Source organism: Coenobita brevimanus, chromosome 24 (assembly GCF_032717465.1).
Source record: "Coenobita brevimanus isolate Jiangsu-jjx chromosome 24, ASM3271746v2, whole genome shotgun sequence".
Classification (NCBI taxonomy): Eukaryota; Metazoa; Arthropoda; class Malacostraca; order Decapoda; family Coenobitidae; genus Coenobita; species Coenobita brevimanus.
The window spans coordinates 46,851,845-46,869,246 of NC_136977.1; the positions used below are offsets into that span (position 1 = coordinate 46,851,845).

General features: G+C 43.4%; 1 protein-coding gene across 1 annotated transcript in view; it reads right to left on the minus strand.

Moving 5' to 3' along the window:
• Positions 1-1,156: 1,156 nt before the first annotated feature.
• The window catches only part of LOC145393370 (alpha-L-fucosidase-like), a 104,288-nt gene continuing 88,042 nt past the window's right edge, over positions 1,157-17,402 (minus strand). Inside the window, exons 7-8 of the mRNA XM_080267468.1 lie at positions 3,147-3,243; positions 1,157-1,212 (exon numbers count right to left, since the gene is read on the minus strand). Coding sequence (XP_080123594.1) covers positions 1,157-1,212; positions 3,147-3,243 — 153 coding nt within the window. The remainder of the gene's footprint in view (positions 1,213-3,146; positions 3,244-17,402) is intronic.

Here is a 17,402-nt window from a genome sequence, read left to right on the forward strand (position 1 = left end):
GAGAGAAATGTGGTGAAGAGGGGGACGTAAGGAATACATCAGAGGAGGGAACAAAGGTGGCGACGTGAGGAGGGAAGAAAGAGGATGGCGGGGAAGAGTGAGAGGATGGCTGGGGTGGGTGGTTGGAGAGGGAGAAAGGGGTGTGCGGGAAAAGGAAAGGAGAGGGGGCACACTTCGGGCTCTGCTGAGAATATAACTTCTCATATGACAGTAGTCTCGTGTGAAGCTTAGAAAACATACAAGCACCGCTGCCTTGGTGGTTTATTTTCCTTGTTGCATCATATATTGTCTTGTAGTCTGTGTTAGATATCTTTTTCACCCCTTCAATCCGGCACGTCTCTCCATACCTGGTCAAAACTGTCTATAGGCGAACAAAATGAAATTAAAACTTTCATCAATAATGGTCAGTGGAGATAGTTTATATTCGTTTAGCACAAGTACGTCTCTCCCCAGCGCAAAGTAAAATGATATATATGTCTGGTCACAATTAACGAGAAATAAAATCGCCATCGTAGTGAAATATGTCAAAAGTTTTCGTAAAGAACAATGAAGAAGAATTACGGTGGACATAACTAGCATATACAAGAGTAGGGTAATGTGCCTTATGCAGATGTATACTGGTAAGGAAGAGGAGGTACTGAGCCTCCTAAGCCCTCGAGCACACGTCCCCTGAAAGTGTGATCCAAGAGGCCGTGATAATCTTTTATGTTCCAGAGACCCACCCCAGCCATCTGCCTCTCACGTCCAAGTTAATTTACACCACATCATCCAGGTAGTGTCAGCCCAATCAGTCCACCAAGTATACGTGATCCAGATTTTGCCACACAGACCGTCTACAGCGATAGACTTCTCAGACGATGTCATTCAAGTTTTCTGGCCCAAATTAACCCCTTCCGCTCGTGGATGTCATCTTTATTGTATTCTTGCTGCCTCCAGACGATTATGTTTTAGAGACCATTTGTTTTGACGGGCTTAAGAACCGTTTTCAATACCCCTTCACAGACGAATTTCTTTATGTTGAATAAGATCACCTGGTGGTAGCAAGATTGAGAAAAAAATATCGTACAGAAGGGGGTTAAAATTACATGTCTTGTGAAACTGGTAATGTTATAGAGTGACTGAAATACATCCAACATCCCGCGTGACTTATCTCAAGTTATATCAGTACTTCCCGGGAATTGAACCTGGGGTCGTCAGATGATAGAGCAGGTTCTGAAAATCAGGTTCTGAAAAGCTGCTTCAGTAAGGTTATCTGGATCCACCGAGTCATGCTACTGTACCTGCCCAAACCCTGTCATTACGATACCTATATACTGAATAGCGAATGTAGAATAGCAGAATATTGAATTTAATAATGTAATGCAGTATATTAGGCCATTGATATTAAGCGTGAAGTGAAATACAAGCCGAAGTTTCAATTGCTTCACAAACATGAGATGCTTTCAGTGAGACCGTGGGAGGGAGACTTTCGGTGGAGGAGAGGGAGGGAGGGAGGCAGGCAGAGGAGATGAAGAGAGTGAAGGAAGGGGGAGGGAGAGATGAGAGGACGGGGGTGAGGGAGCGGGGAGGGGATGACAGGGAGGAACTGCGGTGTGCCAGATTTCTCACATTGCCAACCAGGAAAGGAACGTAGCTTCATCGGGAACTAGAACATTTATGCCTTAGTTAGGTTTTGATTTAGGGTCTGGGTGCAATTCAGTATCGGCTGATGTGCGAGAAAGAAGGAAAAAACAACGGGAAAGAAAACAGATAACTACATCACGGAACACAATGATAACAAGAATGAATTGCCTTATACAAAAACGGGAGGAAATATAAGGAAAACAGTCAAGAATAAGCCAAATGGTAAAGTCTTTGCCTTGCTTAAAATGTAGCGGTACTTTCCCTTATCAAGCCTCATCTTCGCTATTAGTTTCCATCTGTTGTGCTCGAGCTCGATTAATCTGTGTCGAGGCTTCATGATGAAGAACTGAATTTAGGCAGACAAACAGTCGGACTAATGCATACATACATACATACATACGCATATATACATACAAGCATAGATAGATAGATAGACAGATATGGTAGATAAATAGTGTTCGAACCCGACTCATCTGTTTCGAAGCCTGATGAAGCACGTTACACACAACAAACGAGCAGCTCCGTCGTTCACACGCGAACAGATTGCAGATTCCACCCTCCAGTGTGTGTGTGTGTGTGTGTGTGTGTGTGTGTGTGTGTGTGTGTGTGTGTGTGTGTGTGTGTGTGTGTGTGTGTGTGTGTGTGTGTGTGCGGGGAGGGGAGGGGGCTGTGAAATGGCTCCTGTCTATCCTGGTCAACATTATTCGTGACACTTGTGACGTGCTTTGCCACTTATTAAGGAGGAGGACTATCTGAAGGTATCCTGCTTTGTATGTATTATAATTCTCTCTCTCTCTCTCTCTCTCTCTCTCTCTCTCTCTCTCTCTCTCTCTCTCTCTCTCTCTCTCTCTCTCTCTCTTTCTCTCTCTTTCTCTCTGATTTCTCTCACATATTGCTTCCTTAATTTCGTCATTCATCCACGGGGCTTGGGGTCTTTTTATTTCTTTAGTCACCATTGGAGCACATCTGTCTAAATTATTGATAAAAACAGAGTTCATTATTTCTACTTGTTCATTGACATAGTCTGTGTTAAATAACTTATTTAGGTTGTTTGTTTCACTCAGTATATTATGGCACAGTAAGTCTTTGTAATAGATTTTTAGGTCACGGAAAGTCTTAGTGATGGGAGGGCGTTTAGGTTTGGTAATATTTGCTGTTACAGTAATAAGATCATGGTCTGCTATAGCTTACGGTACTACGTCACTGTGTAATACTATGTCAGTGTTGTTGGTAATTATTACATCTAAAAGACTAGATGTGGAAGTAATTCGAGTTGGTTTGTTTATTAGTTATGAAAGTTTGTTGTTTTTTTATGATGCTAGATAATTTGCTGTTCGTTCTTAACAGATCGTCGTTTAGATCACCAAGGGCAAAAAAAGTTTTCTTGTGTAGTGATATGGATCTTATAGTATCGACAGTATAGGCATAGGAGTTACAATGTGCTTTAGGATGTCTATAAAGACAGCCTATAATAACAGACGGTGATTTTCTATACTCTATTTTGATCCATATATCTTCCACACCTGTTTGTTTCTCCACTTTGGTATCAGTCTTTTCTGAGTTGAGGTTCTGTTTCACGTAGATACACACCCCTGCACCCTTGCCGTTATCACAAAACATCTGTATAGTTTATAGTTTATAATTAGATATTTCGATGTACAGGTCAGGAGTGTGAGAAAGAAGTCATGTTTTACATATACATAGAACGTCTATAATTCTTTCAGTTACCAGAAGTTTTATTTCTTCAAAATCTGAAAGCAGTGATTGGGCATTGACATGTCCTATGATTAATTTATCCTTTACAGTGTAAAGTTTACATCATTAGTATTTGAGCAAACGGCTAGGTCTTCGTTGCCACACTCCTAAGCACTGTAGTACCTGCATAGTCGGCTTTTATGTCCGTAGGTAAAACATTTCGTGCACTGTATTTTGTGGTCGAATCTACATCGTGATACGTGGTGGTTAAATTCCCCGCAGTTGTAACAAACGGGTTTCCTGCGGTTGTGGTTGTAGTGATGTTGGTTGTATTGAGGGGGGTGTTGGGGAGCAGAGCGTGGGTGGGATGGCGCGCTACCCGTCATGTCCTGCTTCATCCTGTCCCCCCAGGCGTTGTTGGGAGGGTGTGGGTAGTATAAAGTGTATTATTATTATTATTATTATTATTATTATTATTATTATTACTATTATTATTATTATTATTATTATTATTATTATTACTATTATTATTATTATTACTTTCATTATATAATAGATTTCTAGTTAAGGAACCATCAGTGAAATGACCCATGCATCCATTCACTCATCATTCAGGCCCTTGGAATCCTCGACTCCATCCCACAGGCTAAACCACGTGGCGAAACCGTCCAGAAGCAAAAGAAAAAAAAACAAGGAAAGAAACAGCTATAATAGGATCTTCACAGTCATTATGTTTACGAGTTGACAGTGATGCCGTGATGTCCCAGAGGATGTCAATTAGTGTAAGAGATGTAATGGACGTCAGGAGGTGCTTAAGGCGTGAATATACAGCTGTAGCACCTTTAGGGACGCATTCTATTAGGGAGGAGAGAGAGAAGCTGAAGGGGGGAGAGAAAAGGGGAATGGGAGTGAGAGGGGAAAAGGAACAGGGAAGAAGGGAAGAGAGACACTGAGGAGAGAATGGGAAGAGGTGAGATGGTGGAGGGAAGAGACGGAAGAGGAAAAAGGGAGAGAAAAAAGGAAATGGAGGGAGATAGAGGAAAAAGAAAACGGGAAGGGAAGACGGAAGAGAGTAACCGAGGAGGGAGTGAGAATGAGTGATAAGGGAATGATTTTTTTTTCTTTTTTGTCATTCAGCACTGTGTTCTTTTATATATATATATATATATATATATATATATATATATTTTTTTTATTTTATTTTTTTTTTTTTTTTCTGAGCAAAGAGCGTCGCTATTAAAACTTGGTAGATAACTTGTTGCAGGAAAAGTTCGGTGTAATATGCAGATAATTTCGGAACAGGCATCAGAGAGCCTTGTAAGTTCACGAGACCGCAACCCTTTATCTTTTTTCTTTTTTTCTTTTTTTTCATGGGATGCAGGTGATTTTCGTTTTGGTTTTAACTTCACTTCTTTCCGTTTACTTTTATTTTTTTTTAATTGGCTTAATTTCTGTTTCATTTTGCTCTATTTTTCATTTTTAATTAGTGAATTAGTGGTTCCCTCCCTTCCACACGACCTTTCTTAGTACCACATTTCTTCCCCCCTCCCATTCCCTAATCGTCTCACCCCACCCACCTATGTTCTTACTTCAACTCACCCTTTCATGTTCCTGTCCTCACCACCTCCATCGACTTGTGTACTTCTCACCCCCATCTTACCTTCCTCCCTCTAAATTTAGCTATTGGTTTTCTTTCCCGAGTTCTCTCATTCAACTAAGCTGCCCTTCCAGAGTCATCTCTTTTCATCTCCATTCTTCCCGTCTTTCCCCCCCCCCCCACCCCAGATGTCCCTCCAGACTTTCCCCCACTTTCCCTCACCCATGTTCCTCACCCTCATCCACTTTTTTCTTTTTTAAATCAAAGCAACATCCCCTCGTCCCCAGATATTCCCCTTTCTCTCCTTCCCCATTCATGTATCCCCCTCCCCTCCACCTTCCCCCTCCCTCTAAACTCACCCACCTAACTCCATACCATATTTCAATCCATTATCTTTCCTAACCACACCTGTTCATTTCCACTCCATTTTAGTCTCTCCATCTCACCCTACCTCCCCCACGCTCATCCTTCTCTTCCACACTTTTCCACCTGCCTTTATCCTCTCGCATCCACCTTTCTCTATGTTCCAGATCATTTCATTATATGTCTCTTTCAGACTCATCTCCTTCTTCTTCCAGCCTTCCTCCCTCACCCTGGATCAGATCTCCCTCCCTCTCTCGCTCCCACACTAGCCATGCTCTTCCTCTTCCCTTCTCTCACACTTACCCTTGTTCCCCATCCCTTCCAACCCAGTCTTTCCCCTCCCCGTCCTGCCTCTCCCCTCTATTCACATCAGTCTTCATTTACCATCACTCCATTACCTTGCCTAATTCCCTGATCCCACTCCACTACCTTCTCTTGCTTTATGTCCAATAACTCCTCCCCAGCCCATGTCCCCAACAAGCCCAACTCATCTTCATATTGTTCCCTCTCCTCACCTCTCCAACACTTCCGTTCTCAGGTGCAATACTTCTCTTCCTACACCCATATCCCCAGCACCAACGTTCACCCACACCAATAGCATCCCTTCTAGTCACCCTGTAGCTGGCTGTACTCCAATCTTCCCCATAATCTTCCCTCTCCCTGCTTCTCCACCACCTCCCCCGACCTACCTCATCCATCTAACACCCCCAACCCCAACTCATACCCTCTCATCCCATCCCCACCACTCATGTAATCATTTAGTTTACCACTCCAGTCTTATCCCCTCACCCCCTTCCCCGTCCCCTTCGTTCCTCCCCACCCCATTCTTTCTTCCCCACCTCATTCCCCCACCCACCCCCACCCACCCCACTTTCAGAAGCCAGCCGCCTAGATGACAAGGGCCACTGATGAGGAGGGTAGTTAGCCGCGTCGTGTAAAACCGCACCACAACACCTCTCAGTGAGTTATGGCACCTTGATGTGTGTGTGTGTGTGTGTGTGTGTGTGTGTGTGTGTGTGTGTGTGTGTGCTGAGCTGAGTGTGCTTCTGGATTGGTGACGATGAGAGAGAGAGAGAGAGAGGGGGGGGGAGAAATGAAGAACAAGAGCTAGAGGGTGAGGATAGAAGGAGAGAAGGAAGATAGATAATATTTCTCATTTACTCGAATGGATGTGCTTCCAGATTGGTGACGAGGGGACAGGGAGCAAGGGGAAGAGGGAGAGAAAGGAGGGGAGGAGAGGTAGAAAGGAGGGAGAGGGAAGGGGAAGAGAAGGAGAAGAAAAGAGGAAGAGCGAGGGGACAGTGAGCTACGGGCCCATGATGATAATTTTTTTCTCAAGTGAATATGCCTCTACATTGATGAAGTGGGGACGGTGAGAGGAGAGAGAGAGAGAGAGAGAGAGAGAGAAGAAGAAGATGAAGAAAGGGAGCGGCAGGAGGGAACAAGGAAGAGTTGAAATGGGATGCTGGAGAAGGAAAGCCAGAGAACCAGCATAAAAAAAGAAAGAAAAAGTGACGTAACCAGAAAGCGATCATATTAAGATGGGGAAAAATATAAAACCCAAAACTGATGAAAAAAGGAGCAACAAAAGATTATTAAAGAAAGTCGCCTCATCAGGAGTGAAGGAGCTTTTTGGTAGGTAATTTGGAGAAGGCATTAGGTCGGCGATAAACCCCTTCCATTAACCCTACCTGCACTTGACCCCTAATAGGCCACACCAGGCTATAGCTCCTTAGCCCATTAGATACCAAGGCGCCCTTAAATGGTTACCACTTAAGGGAGTGTTTTCTTGAGGTACAAGGCATCTTTTGGACACCTATTCTCGTAGGTTAAGGAGGCTCCCTAGCACCTCGTCCTTAGCGGTTTACTTTGAGTATGGCTGGTTCATCTGTTGAAAGTTATATATGCAGAACATGGCGATATTAGAATGATTTGTGTAACACGGAGGACAGTAATGTATAATAAGCAAAATAGGTCGCTTGGGAAAAGGTGTTAGGGAGCTTCCTTAACCAACAAGAATACTGGCCTTGGGTTGTCACTCAGTGTAGAGTCACCTGAAGTTAACCGTATGGTCGATGAGGGCAAGATACTTGAACTCCCAACTCTCATAGTCAAAAAGAAAAAAAACACAAATTAAAAGATAATATAACAACAATGCGAAGGAAAACAAGACTTAACACAAGAAAATTAAAACACGAAAAATGAGAGAATAGAGACCAAAAAATGAAGACAAAAGAGAAAGACTGGAGACAAGAAGGAAGCACCGAAGGGGAACGAAATATGCAAAATGCTGTGAATTCCAAGCAGGCAGACACAAGAAATATCGCTCGCTGTATTCACCTCCTTTCACTGCCATATCTTATTCTCACTGACCCCAGACAATTTTATTCAGCGAAGAGGGTAAAGGAATTCTATATATTTTTCTGCCTGTGTTGATGGAGCTTAGGTTGTTTTATTTTCGTTAACCTCAGAGTAATTTATTTAACAGAGTAAAACCTTAAAGGGTTGGATGCTTGATAATCACCTTTATTTGCTTATTATATTGTGGTTAACTTGTTTCGATTCCATTTCTCTCTCTCTCTCTCTCTCTCTCTCTCTCTCTCTCTCTCTCTCTCTCTCTCTCTCTCTCTCTCTCTCTCTCTCTCTCTCTCTCTCTCTCTCTGTCACTCTCTCTCTCTCTCTCTCTCTCTCTCTCTCTCTCTCTCTCTCTCTCTCTCTCTCTCTCTCTCTCTCTCACGTGCCTGTCTGTTAGGAGGAAATTTCCAGACAAATTAGAGACGCCATTTTTCTTATGCTTAATTTTGCTAATTTTCGTCGTATTCTTCCGACTTTCACACCAGGAGTTAAATCTTGGTAATTTATGTGTCACTACTTTTCCCTTCTTTGTCTGTCTGTCTAATTTCTTTTTCTTCCTGTTTTCAGTTTTCTCACTTTTCGTGTCTGTTTATCTGTATCCTTGTAATTAGTCCTGTGTTTCTGTTTTATATCTGTCTGTTTACAAACCTATTTATTTATCAGCCTTTGCTCTGCCGGTTCAGTTGTTTGTCTGTTCATTGGCATTATTCTGAAGCATATTTCCTATCCGTATTGTCTTTCAAAGCCTGTCTCTCTAGGGTATATTTCACCTTATATAAGGATATCCGTGTCTTTCACTGATATTTGTCTTATATGTTAATTGGTGTATTCTCTATGATTATCTGTAGGTCTGTCTATATATATATATATATATATATATATATATATATATATATATATATATATATATATATATATATATATATATATATATATGTAATCCCAGCAATTACCACCCCACACATCTGATGCGAGTAACAGTATATCTGTCGTAATAAACATTTTGGTTTATTGACCTTAGGGGAATGTAAATGCAACACCAGTCATGTCAAGAAACACACACACACACACACACACACACACACACACACACACACACACACACACAGCTATAAATGACCATCCGACCCATTACAGTACTCACACTGACTCAGTGGTAATTTATCTGTCGTAATAAACATGAAGCTTCATTAACCTCAACGGGATGTAAGTGCACCACCAGTCATGTCGGCAGTATACGCACACATGTATACCACCATCACATACACACACACCGATACATAAACACTTGGATGCATGACACGTACAGATAAATGAACAAAACACACACATATCTTACTGGTATGGCACCTTGGCACACACACACACACACACACACACACACACACACACACACACACAATTTTTTCTAGAATATATCTCTACACTCCCTCCCCCCCACTCCTGTTTCCTGTCTCTTCCTTCTCCATTTCCTCGCCAAGATTTATCTCTCTTTCCTCTCCTCTCCTCTACCTCCTTTCTCCTTGTCCACCATGCTGCTTCTCCGTTCTCCTTAATCTCTACCTTCTCCAGTCCTTCCTCCTTTCATTCACCCCGCCTCTCCTCTCTACGCCCCATTCTCTTCCTTTACTTTGCTTCTCTCCATTTTCCTCTCCCCCCTCCCCTCTTCCCTCTTACTTCTTCCCTTCCATCTCACCGTCTCCCCTTCCCCAAATCTCAATTTTCCCCAGTTGCCAGGCTACTGTTTCTTTTCATTCTTTTCTCCTTTTGTATCATATTCGTCCCACCAATTTTCTTAGCCGGTCTCTTCTCTTCCTGTCCATGTTTCTTCCTCCTCTCTCCTCTTACACTACCTTTCCAGTACCTCTTTCAATCTTTTTATCCAAGCTATACTTTCTCTTTACTTTCTTCTGTCCATCTTTTTCACCCCACCTCTCCACTCTCTTATTTCCATCCACGGTCTCTTCGTTTTCGTTTCCCTTCCTTGCCGCTCCCTCTCTCCCTCCTCCATTATCTTCCCCTCTCCTTCTTCCTTATCTTTATCTTTCCTCCTCCTCTATGTCTCCTTCTCCCTCCCTCTCCTCCCCTATCTTTCCGCCTCTTCTACCTCTCCATTGCCTCTTCCATCTCTTTCCACTCCTCTCCCTTCACTCTTCCGTCCCCTTCTACTCCTGTCCCTTCCTTCTCCCTGTCCATTACCTCTCCCCTTCCACTCCTCTCTCTGTTCTCATCCTCTCTCTCGCCCCCTCTCCCCTCTGCCATCCTCTCCCTCTCACTCACCCTGCCCTTTTTCCCACCTTCCCCTCTCTCCCACCCTCCCCTCTCTCCCTGGCCTGAACTATGGCATCAGTCCAAGTCCCTGACACCCCTTCCACCCACCTGTAGTTACTAATTAGCGCCAGGTAGGGACAGGGTCTAGTCCGGGTCCTATTTCATAACCTGTCAAAATTGGCTCCCTATTTTCTGCAACCTTCCTTTGACACTGGTGGGGAACGAGTATTTTTTCCTTATTTTTCCTTTATGTTTTCGTGTTTTGCCTCGGTGGTGCTGTGTTAGAAATTAGGAATCTTAGAGGGTCATCTTTAACGCTATGCGGTTGATGTCCAGGAGGTGCCAGACGATTTTATTTTTGCTATGATACATACGGACTATTTTATTCTTGTCCTGCCAGACGGTTCTATTTTTGCTACGGTACGGCCAGGCAATTTTATTTTTGCTGCGGTACTCTACAGACGATTTTGTTCACGGTACCGCGAGATGATTTTGTTTAGCTCAGGGGAGACCTCTTGCAGTGACTGGATTTAGACGGTTTTCTGGCTTAGACGATAATTTTTAATACCTCAGTTAGACTCGTCGTAGTGAAAGATTTGTAAACCGCCTCCATTAAAGCCTGTTTTACGATGATGTTTTTTATAATGTATTTTTTGCATGAGACAGACAATTTCCTTTCCCTCAAGAGAGACCCTTGAGCAAGATGTATATATTTTTTCTAATTGCATATTCTTGCATCCTCGAGACAGTAAGGGGATTAACAGAGAGATTTATTTTTTTGCTTCCTACTTGCGGGAGATTTTTCTTAATCCACCTAAAGTCATCTAACCCAAATATAAAATGGAATATCGTAAGGAAGAATTTAAGAGCCCGGTTGATAATATGTCCTGAATATTGTGGTTTTGGTTTATAGATTGTGTGACTAAGGTGGAATGATTGCTTGGACAGACGATACTAGCAGATTCACAGACTGACTTACGATATTATCCCTCTCGTAGATAATATTTTGTTTCACCAGGAAGAGGAATAGACATTTGAAGATTCTACTTGCCTACCTTCCTTGTCCTCCTCACAGAAACGCATTATATTTAGGACAGGAATTGTTAGAGTGTTTGAGAATCCGGGTACTGAGTAACTGTTTATATAGTGAGGGTGAAAGTTGAGGAATGGGTGAACAGTATGATGACGAGTGTACCTAGCTTCGTTCCAGTTTACTTTTTTCAGCTTTCTCTCTTCCGTATCTGTTTCTTACGTAGTCATCTCTTTTTAATGTAGTTATCCTCCAGTTTTGTCGCACATTTCTCCATCATCTCTCTCTTACACCTTCTCAGAATCTTTTTTTCACAGGTCTCTTTCAACTCTCAGTCATCTCCCGTAGATCTCTTCTCCAACTGTTTCTTCCGTCATATCTCTCCACTTGTCTCCCATCTCTCTCGCACATTCCCTTCCCTCTTGGCTGTCTCCCTCTCCTTCTTTTCCTCTCACCCCTCCTTCACCTCTCACACCAACCTTCTAGCCTAGCTGCGCTTACTCCTAGCCCTCCTTCCTCCATCTCCTGTCTCCACTACCTTCCTCTCGCTTCCAATTCTCTCCTCACACCTTCCCTTCCTTCTCAGCTCGCTTTCCCACCCCGTCGTCACCCCCTCCTCCCCTCATCTCTTTTGCCATCTCACACCTCTTCTCCCTCTCCCCGACCCTCTCACTCATCTTCATTTCCCCTACCCTCTCACCCTTTCTCTCATCTCTCCACCTCCCCCTCCTCACTTCTCACCCACACCTCCTTCTGCCGTCTTGCCCTCTTACCTATTCCCTCCCATTCACTTGCTTTCTCACTCCTCCCCTCTCCTTCTTTCTCCTCCTTTTCTCCTTCCCCTCCCCTCCCTCTCCCTTTTTTCCTTTCCGTCCCCCTCCCTCTTCTCTTCCTGTGCATTCCCACTACATTTTCTTAGCCTTCCTTTGCAACCCGTCTCACCTCAGCCTCTAGCCTCCCTCACCTCTCTCCAGTTTTCTCCACCTACCTGTCCTTTCACATCTCCTTTCCCTTCTCTCTTGCTCCATTACCTCCCTTTCCTGTACCTCTCATTGTACACCTGCCCACTCTCGAACCTCTTCCCTTCCACCTCACATTTCTTCTTCTGTCGCTGCCCTTTCACCTCTGCTGCTGTCCTCTCTACTGCCGTCTCTATTCCCCTCCCACTCCTTCCCCCTTCCCTCCCTTCGTCCCTTCCCTCCCTTCCCCTCCTCCCTCCCCTCCCTCCCCCTAGGACGGTGACACCTAGGGATCACGCGGTACGTACCATCAGGCCTCAGTGATAAACCCGTACCTACCTATCCGCCGTGGAATGTCGGGTACAGGGGCGGGATGGGTACGGCTTTGAGTACTCCTACTTACAGAGGGAGTACAAAGAAGTACAATGGAGTACAAAGAAAGACAAACAGTCAAAGAGTAATGATGGTCCTTTCTAGGCTGTTACGGGGAAGACGATGGCTGTGATATCTATTTCTGTGAGGTGAAGATAACGATAGCAAAGCAAGAAAGTTCCCCTCATGACAAAGAACTGACCCCCTTATAAAGTGTGCTCCAGTTCCCTCACGAGAAAGTACTGTACACCGAGGGACGTGGCTGTCACATCCCGTTAACCCTTATCCATGCCATGATGTCTTTATGCATTTTTTAATTCTTGCTGCCACCAGACGATTTTATGCAGCTTGCCATTAACTCCTTCCCAGCTGCGATATCTTTTTTTGTAGTTCAGTCTTACAGGCGTTACACTATTTTCTTCAACTTAATGGGATATAAACATTCTCTCTCATCGGGTTCAGTATATGGGGACTTTGCCAAATTAAAATCGCCTTAAGGTATCAAGAATCAAGTGAAATGTGGCGTCATCGTCTTGAAGGGATTGCTATATACCCGTGAGGAATGTCGAGCCAGTAGAGAACACACGTCGGTAGGTACTGGCGTGGTGAAGCCTAAAGGGGGTCCTCAGTGTAAAGACTTCGACAGGGTGGGTGTTATCTGAAACGGATCGCAACTGGTTCTGCTCTCCGTAGTACTGTACATCCCCCAACGTCTTCTGTCCCCTCCCCCTCCATCCCCCCCTTTGGCTACTGTCCACTACTCCCCCCCTTCCCTGACCCTTCTGCTTGTCCCCTGCTCCCCCCCTTTCCCCTCTTCTCGTCCACTTTCCCCCCCCCCCATCTTCCCCTCTTCTTGTTCCCTGCTTCCCCCTCTTCTCTTTTTTTGTCCTCCACTCTTCCCTATTACCACTCCTCTTGTCCCCTCACCCCTTTCTAACATTGTCTTCACCCCTCCCTCTCTCGCTTTTCATATTTCTGTGACTTGCGGTTCTCATCCCTTTCAAACATCCCCTCACCTCTCATTCCTTCCTAACTCCCCCACCTCTCTTTCCTTTCTAACTCCCTTACCTCTCATTCCTTTCTGACTCCCTCACCTCTCATTCCTTCCTAACTCCCTCACCTTTCATTCCTTTCTAACTCTCTCACCTCTCATTCCTTCCTATCTCCCTTACCTCTCATTCCTTCCTAACTCCCTCACCTCTCATTCCTTCCTAACTCCCTCACCCTACATACCTTGCTAACTCCCTTACCTCTCATTCCTTCCTAATTCCCTCACCTCTCATTCCATCCTAACTCCCTCACCTCTTATTCCTTGCTAACTTCCTCACCTCTCATTCCTTCCTAATTCCCTCACCTCTCATTCCTTCCTAACTCCCTAGCCCTACATACCTTTCCAACTCCCTCACCTCTTATTCCTTCCTAACTCCCTCGCCTTACATACCTTGCTAACTCCCTCACCTCTCATTCCTTCTTAATTCCCTCACCCCTTATATCCTTCCTCATTCCCTCATCTCTTATTCCTTGCTAACTTCCTCACCTCTCATTCCTTCCTAACTCTCTCACCTCTCATTCTTTTTTCTTTTTTTTTTCGAAATTCGTAGAGAAAAGCTAGAGAAAACAATGGGACTTTTGGTGCCTCTATATTTTTAACCAGCCATTACCCATCATTACAAAGCGAAGTCAACAATGCAATACGGAAGTCACATGCATTTCATCTTCGTCAAGTGCTTCAGAAACTATCGTAAAACTTTTGTGTCTAGCTTTACCCATAGCGATTAAAATTTTCATTATTCATTATTATTAGTAGTAGTAGTAGTAGTGTTTATGTGAAAGATAAAAATGGTAGATTACTAGTGGAGAAGGGAGAAAAAGTGAGCAGATGGAGAGAACACTTTAAGAAATTGTTGAACGTAGAGGATGGAAGTAATGAGAGTATAAGTGGCTGGGGAATGGCTGGGAGAAGGAGGGAGGTGAGAAGACAGGAAGAAATCAATAGGATAGAAGTTGTGGAAGCAATGAAGAAAGTCAAAATGGGGAAAGCCCCAGGAATTGATGGAGTGTGTGGTGAAATGCTGAAGCATGGGGGAGAGATAGTAGTAGAATGGATGTGGAAGATGTGCAGATTGGCCTGGGAGGAAGGTAGAGTCCCGGAGGATTGGAAGTCAGGTATAATTATTCCCTTGTACAAAGGAAAAGGGGAAAAAGAAGTGTGTGGTAATCATAGGGGCATTTGTCTTCTTAGTATAATAGGAAAAGTGTATGGTAGGATACTTATAGACAGAGTTAGAGAAAGAACAGAGAAATTAGTTGGAGAAGAACAAGGGGGATTTAGGAAGGGAAAAGGGTGTGTAGATCAGATATTCATTCTTAGATCTTTAGTGGAAAAGTTTCTAGAGAAGGGAAAGAAGTTGTATGCGGCTTTCATGGATTTGGAGAAAGCATATGACAGGGTGGATAGACAAGGATTGTGGAAAGTGTTAAGAATATATGGAGTAGATGGGAAGTTGTTGAATGCTGTGAAGAGTATGTACGATGGTGCGAAGGCTGCAGTGCGTGTGGATGGTGAACTAAGTGAATTTTTCTCTTTGAAAGTTGGTTTGAAACAGGGATGTGTCATGTCTCCATGGTTGTTCAATCTGTACATGGATGGGGTAATAAAAGAGGTACAAGGTAGGGTAGTGGATGTTGGAGTGGCCCTGGTGAGAGAGGATAGTGTTTGGAAACTCCCTGTACTGTTGTTTGCAGATGATACTGTGTTGTTGAGTGAAGACGAAGGGGAGCTGCAAGGCTTGGTGGATGAGTTTGAGAGAGTGTGTAAGAAACGGAACCTAAAGGTGAATGTAGGGAAGAGTAAAGTGATGGTCTTTGAGAGAGGTGAAGTTAGTGAATGTACAGCGAGGTTGGATGGTGAGGAATTGGAAAATGTGAGTACGTTTAAGTATTTGGGTAGTGTGATGAGTAAGGATGGAGGTTTGGAGGGTGAAGTGCTTGAAAGGGTACAGCAGGGAAGAAAGGTTGCTGGTTCCTTGAAAGCAGTGATAAGAAACAGGGAAGTGAGCATGGAAGTGAAAAAGTTACTACATGACAGTATTGTGATACCAACTCTAACGTACGGAAGTGAAGCTTGGACATTGTTGGAAGGACACAAGTCAAGAGTGAGAGCAGTGGAAATGAGTTATTTAAGAGGAGCCTGTGGAGTCACGTGGAGAGACAGGCTGACGAATGAGGATATAAAGGAGCGTTGTGGTGTGGATGTGGATGTGATAGGAAGCGTTATGAGGAACACACTGAGGTGGTTTGGCCATGTGGAGAGGATGGAGGGTGAAAGACTGACGAAGAGAGTGTATGTGAGTGAGGTGGAGGGGGGAAGAGGGAGGGGGAGGCCGAGGATGAGATGGAGGGATGGGGTAGAGAGGTATATGAGAGAGGGGGGTGTGAGTTGGGAGCAGGGCAGTGAAATGGCGGGGTACAGGGCGACTTGGAGGCGATTTGTTTGTGGCCACCCCAAACGGGATTGAGGCGTCTGGCAATAGATAGATAGATCGTTTATGTTTTCTTTTATCTAAGTGAAATATAATCAATCTGTTTCGTTACCTGACTCTACTCTCATATTTTCTGATTCCCAAAGTTGTGGCTGCCATCCTTGTCTGATTCTTCAAGAGCAGCCGTGTTTCATCCTGCCAAAGGTATGTTTTGACTTTATTTCCCCTTTTAGTTGTTATGTAGATCTAACTCACATGTTTGTACAACTAATATTTGTGTGTGTGTGTGTGTGTGTGTGTGTGTGTGTGTGTGTGTGAGAGAGAGAGAGAGAGAGAGAGAGAGAGAGAGAGAGAGAGAGAGAACCCTAACTCACATAAATCAGCTTTACCTTTATGGATTTTCTTGAAATTTACCTTCATGAATATATTTTTGAACGTCTGAGTAAGGTAAAGCCAGCTCATTATATCCTTCGTCCAGCCCTGAGGAATAATGTTGAGGAAGTCCCAAAAGGGGTTCTCCTCTTACTTTGCATGAATATGTGTGGCTTTTATTTATATTATTTTATTTCATTTTTGAAGAATGTCAGGTCTGGTCATTTGTTGCTTGTTCCAAGCCTCATGGTATGTGTATGCATGCTTGTGTGTGTGTGTGTGTGTGTGTGTGTGTGTGTGTGTGTGTGTGTGTGTGTGTGTGTGTGTGTGTGTGTGTGTGTGTTTAAGTCTAAGTAAGCTGATATTGCCTTAAACAGTTGAATCAATCCTAATGTGAATTTCCTTTAGAAGCTGAAGCGGACCAAACTAACTCACATTATAAGGGTTACTCCTGCTCCCTCATAGATTATTATTATTATTATTTTACTGATATTTTTTTCAAGGTCCAAGTCACTTATCTGTGGTTTATTTTTTTCATTACTTGATTTTATTTATTTGTTTATTTTATTTTATTTTTTTTTTGCTGTGGGCGATATAAAGCATTTTTTTTTTTTTCCCGAATACTACAAAGGCTATAATTTTCAAATTCCATATAATCACATTCCCGTACAAGAGGCGACGACCAAGACACTTACAATTGCTGTGTTTGGAAAGCGTATAATTATGACTGATATTATACGTAGGTGACTAGAATATGACTAAAAAAATAGCATCTTTGTGGAAAAATTTGTATATATATATATATATATAAAAGAATCCGACTTTCCCCTGCACTATAGGCTACTTTCAAGACACAGAAAGATAGTTGCTGTCTGGTAAATTACCAATATGCTGGGAATCGAACCAGGGACTCTCAGATGAGAGCCAGGCAGCATACCAGATGATTTTTCCTGTGTACAGTACAGGTTTCCCCCTTCATAGTTGCTGTGTACCTTCGCTCTGCCTTGAGTCTGGGTAGTGTAGGATCTTAGAGAAAATCGTAAGCAGATGGCCAGAATTAAGCACTTTACCCTCCCTCCCCCCACTTCAAACAACTTTCAAGACAAAAAGAAAATTGTTTTATCATTATCTCTGCTTAGGCTTGCTCCAGTTTTCTTTACAGTCATGAGTGAAATCGTCTGGAGGTATTCAGAGTCAGTCACGTTCCTCCAATGAAGAGACAAAAATTATATCACGTTCCCCCATTTAAGACAAAAATAATCACGTTCCCCCATTTAAGACAA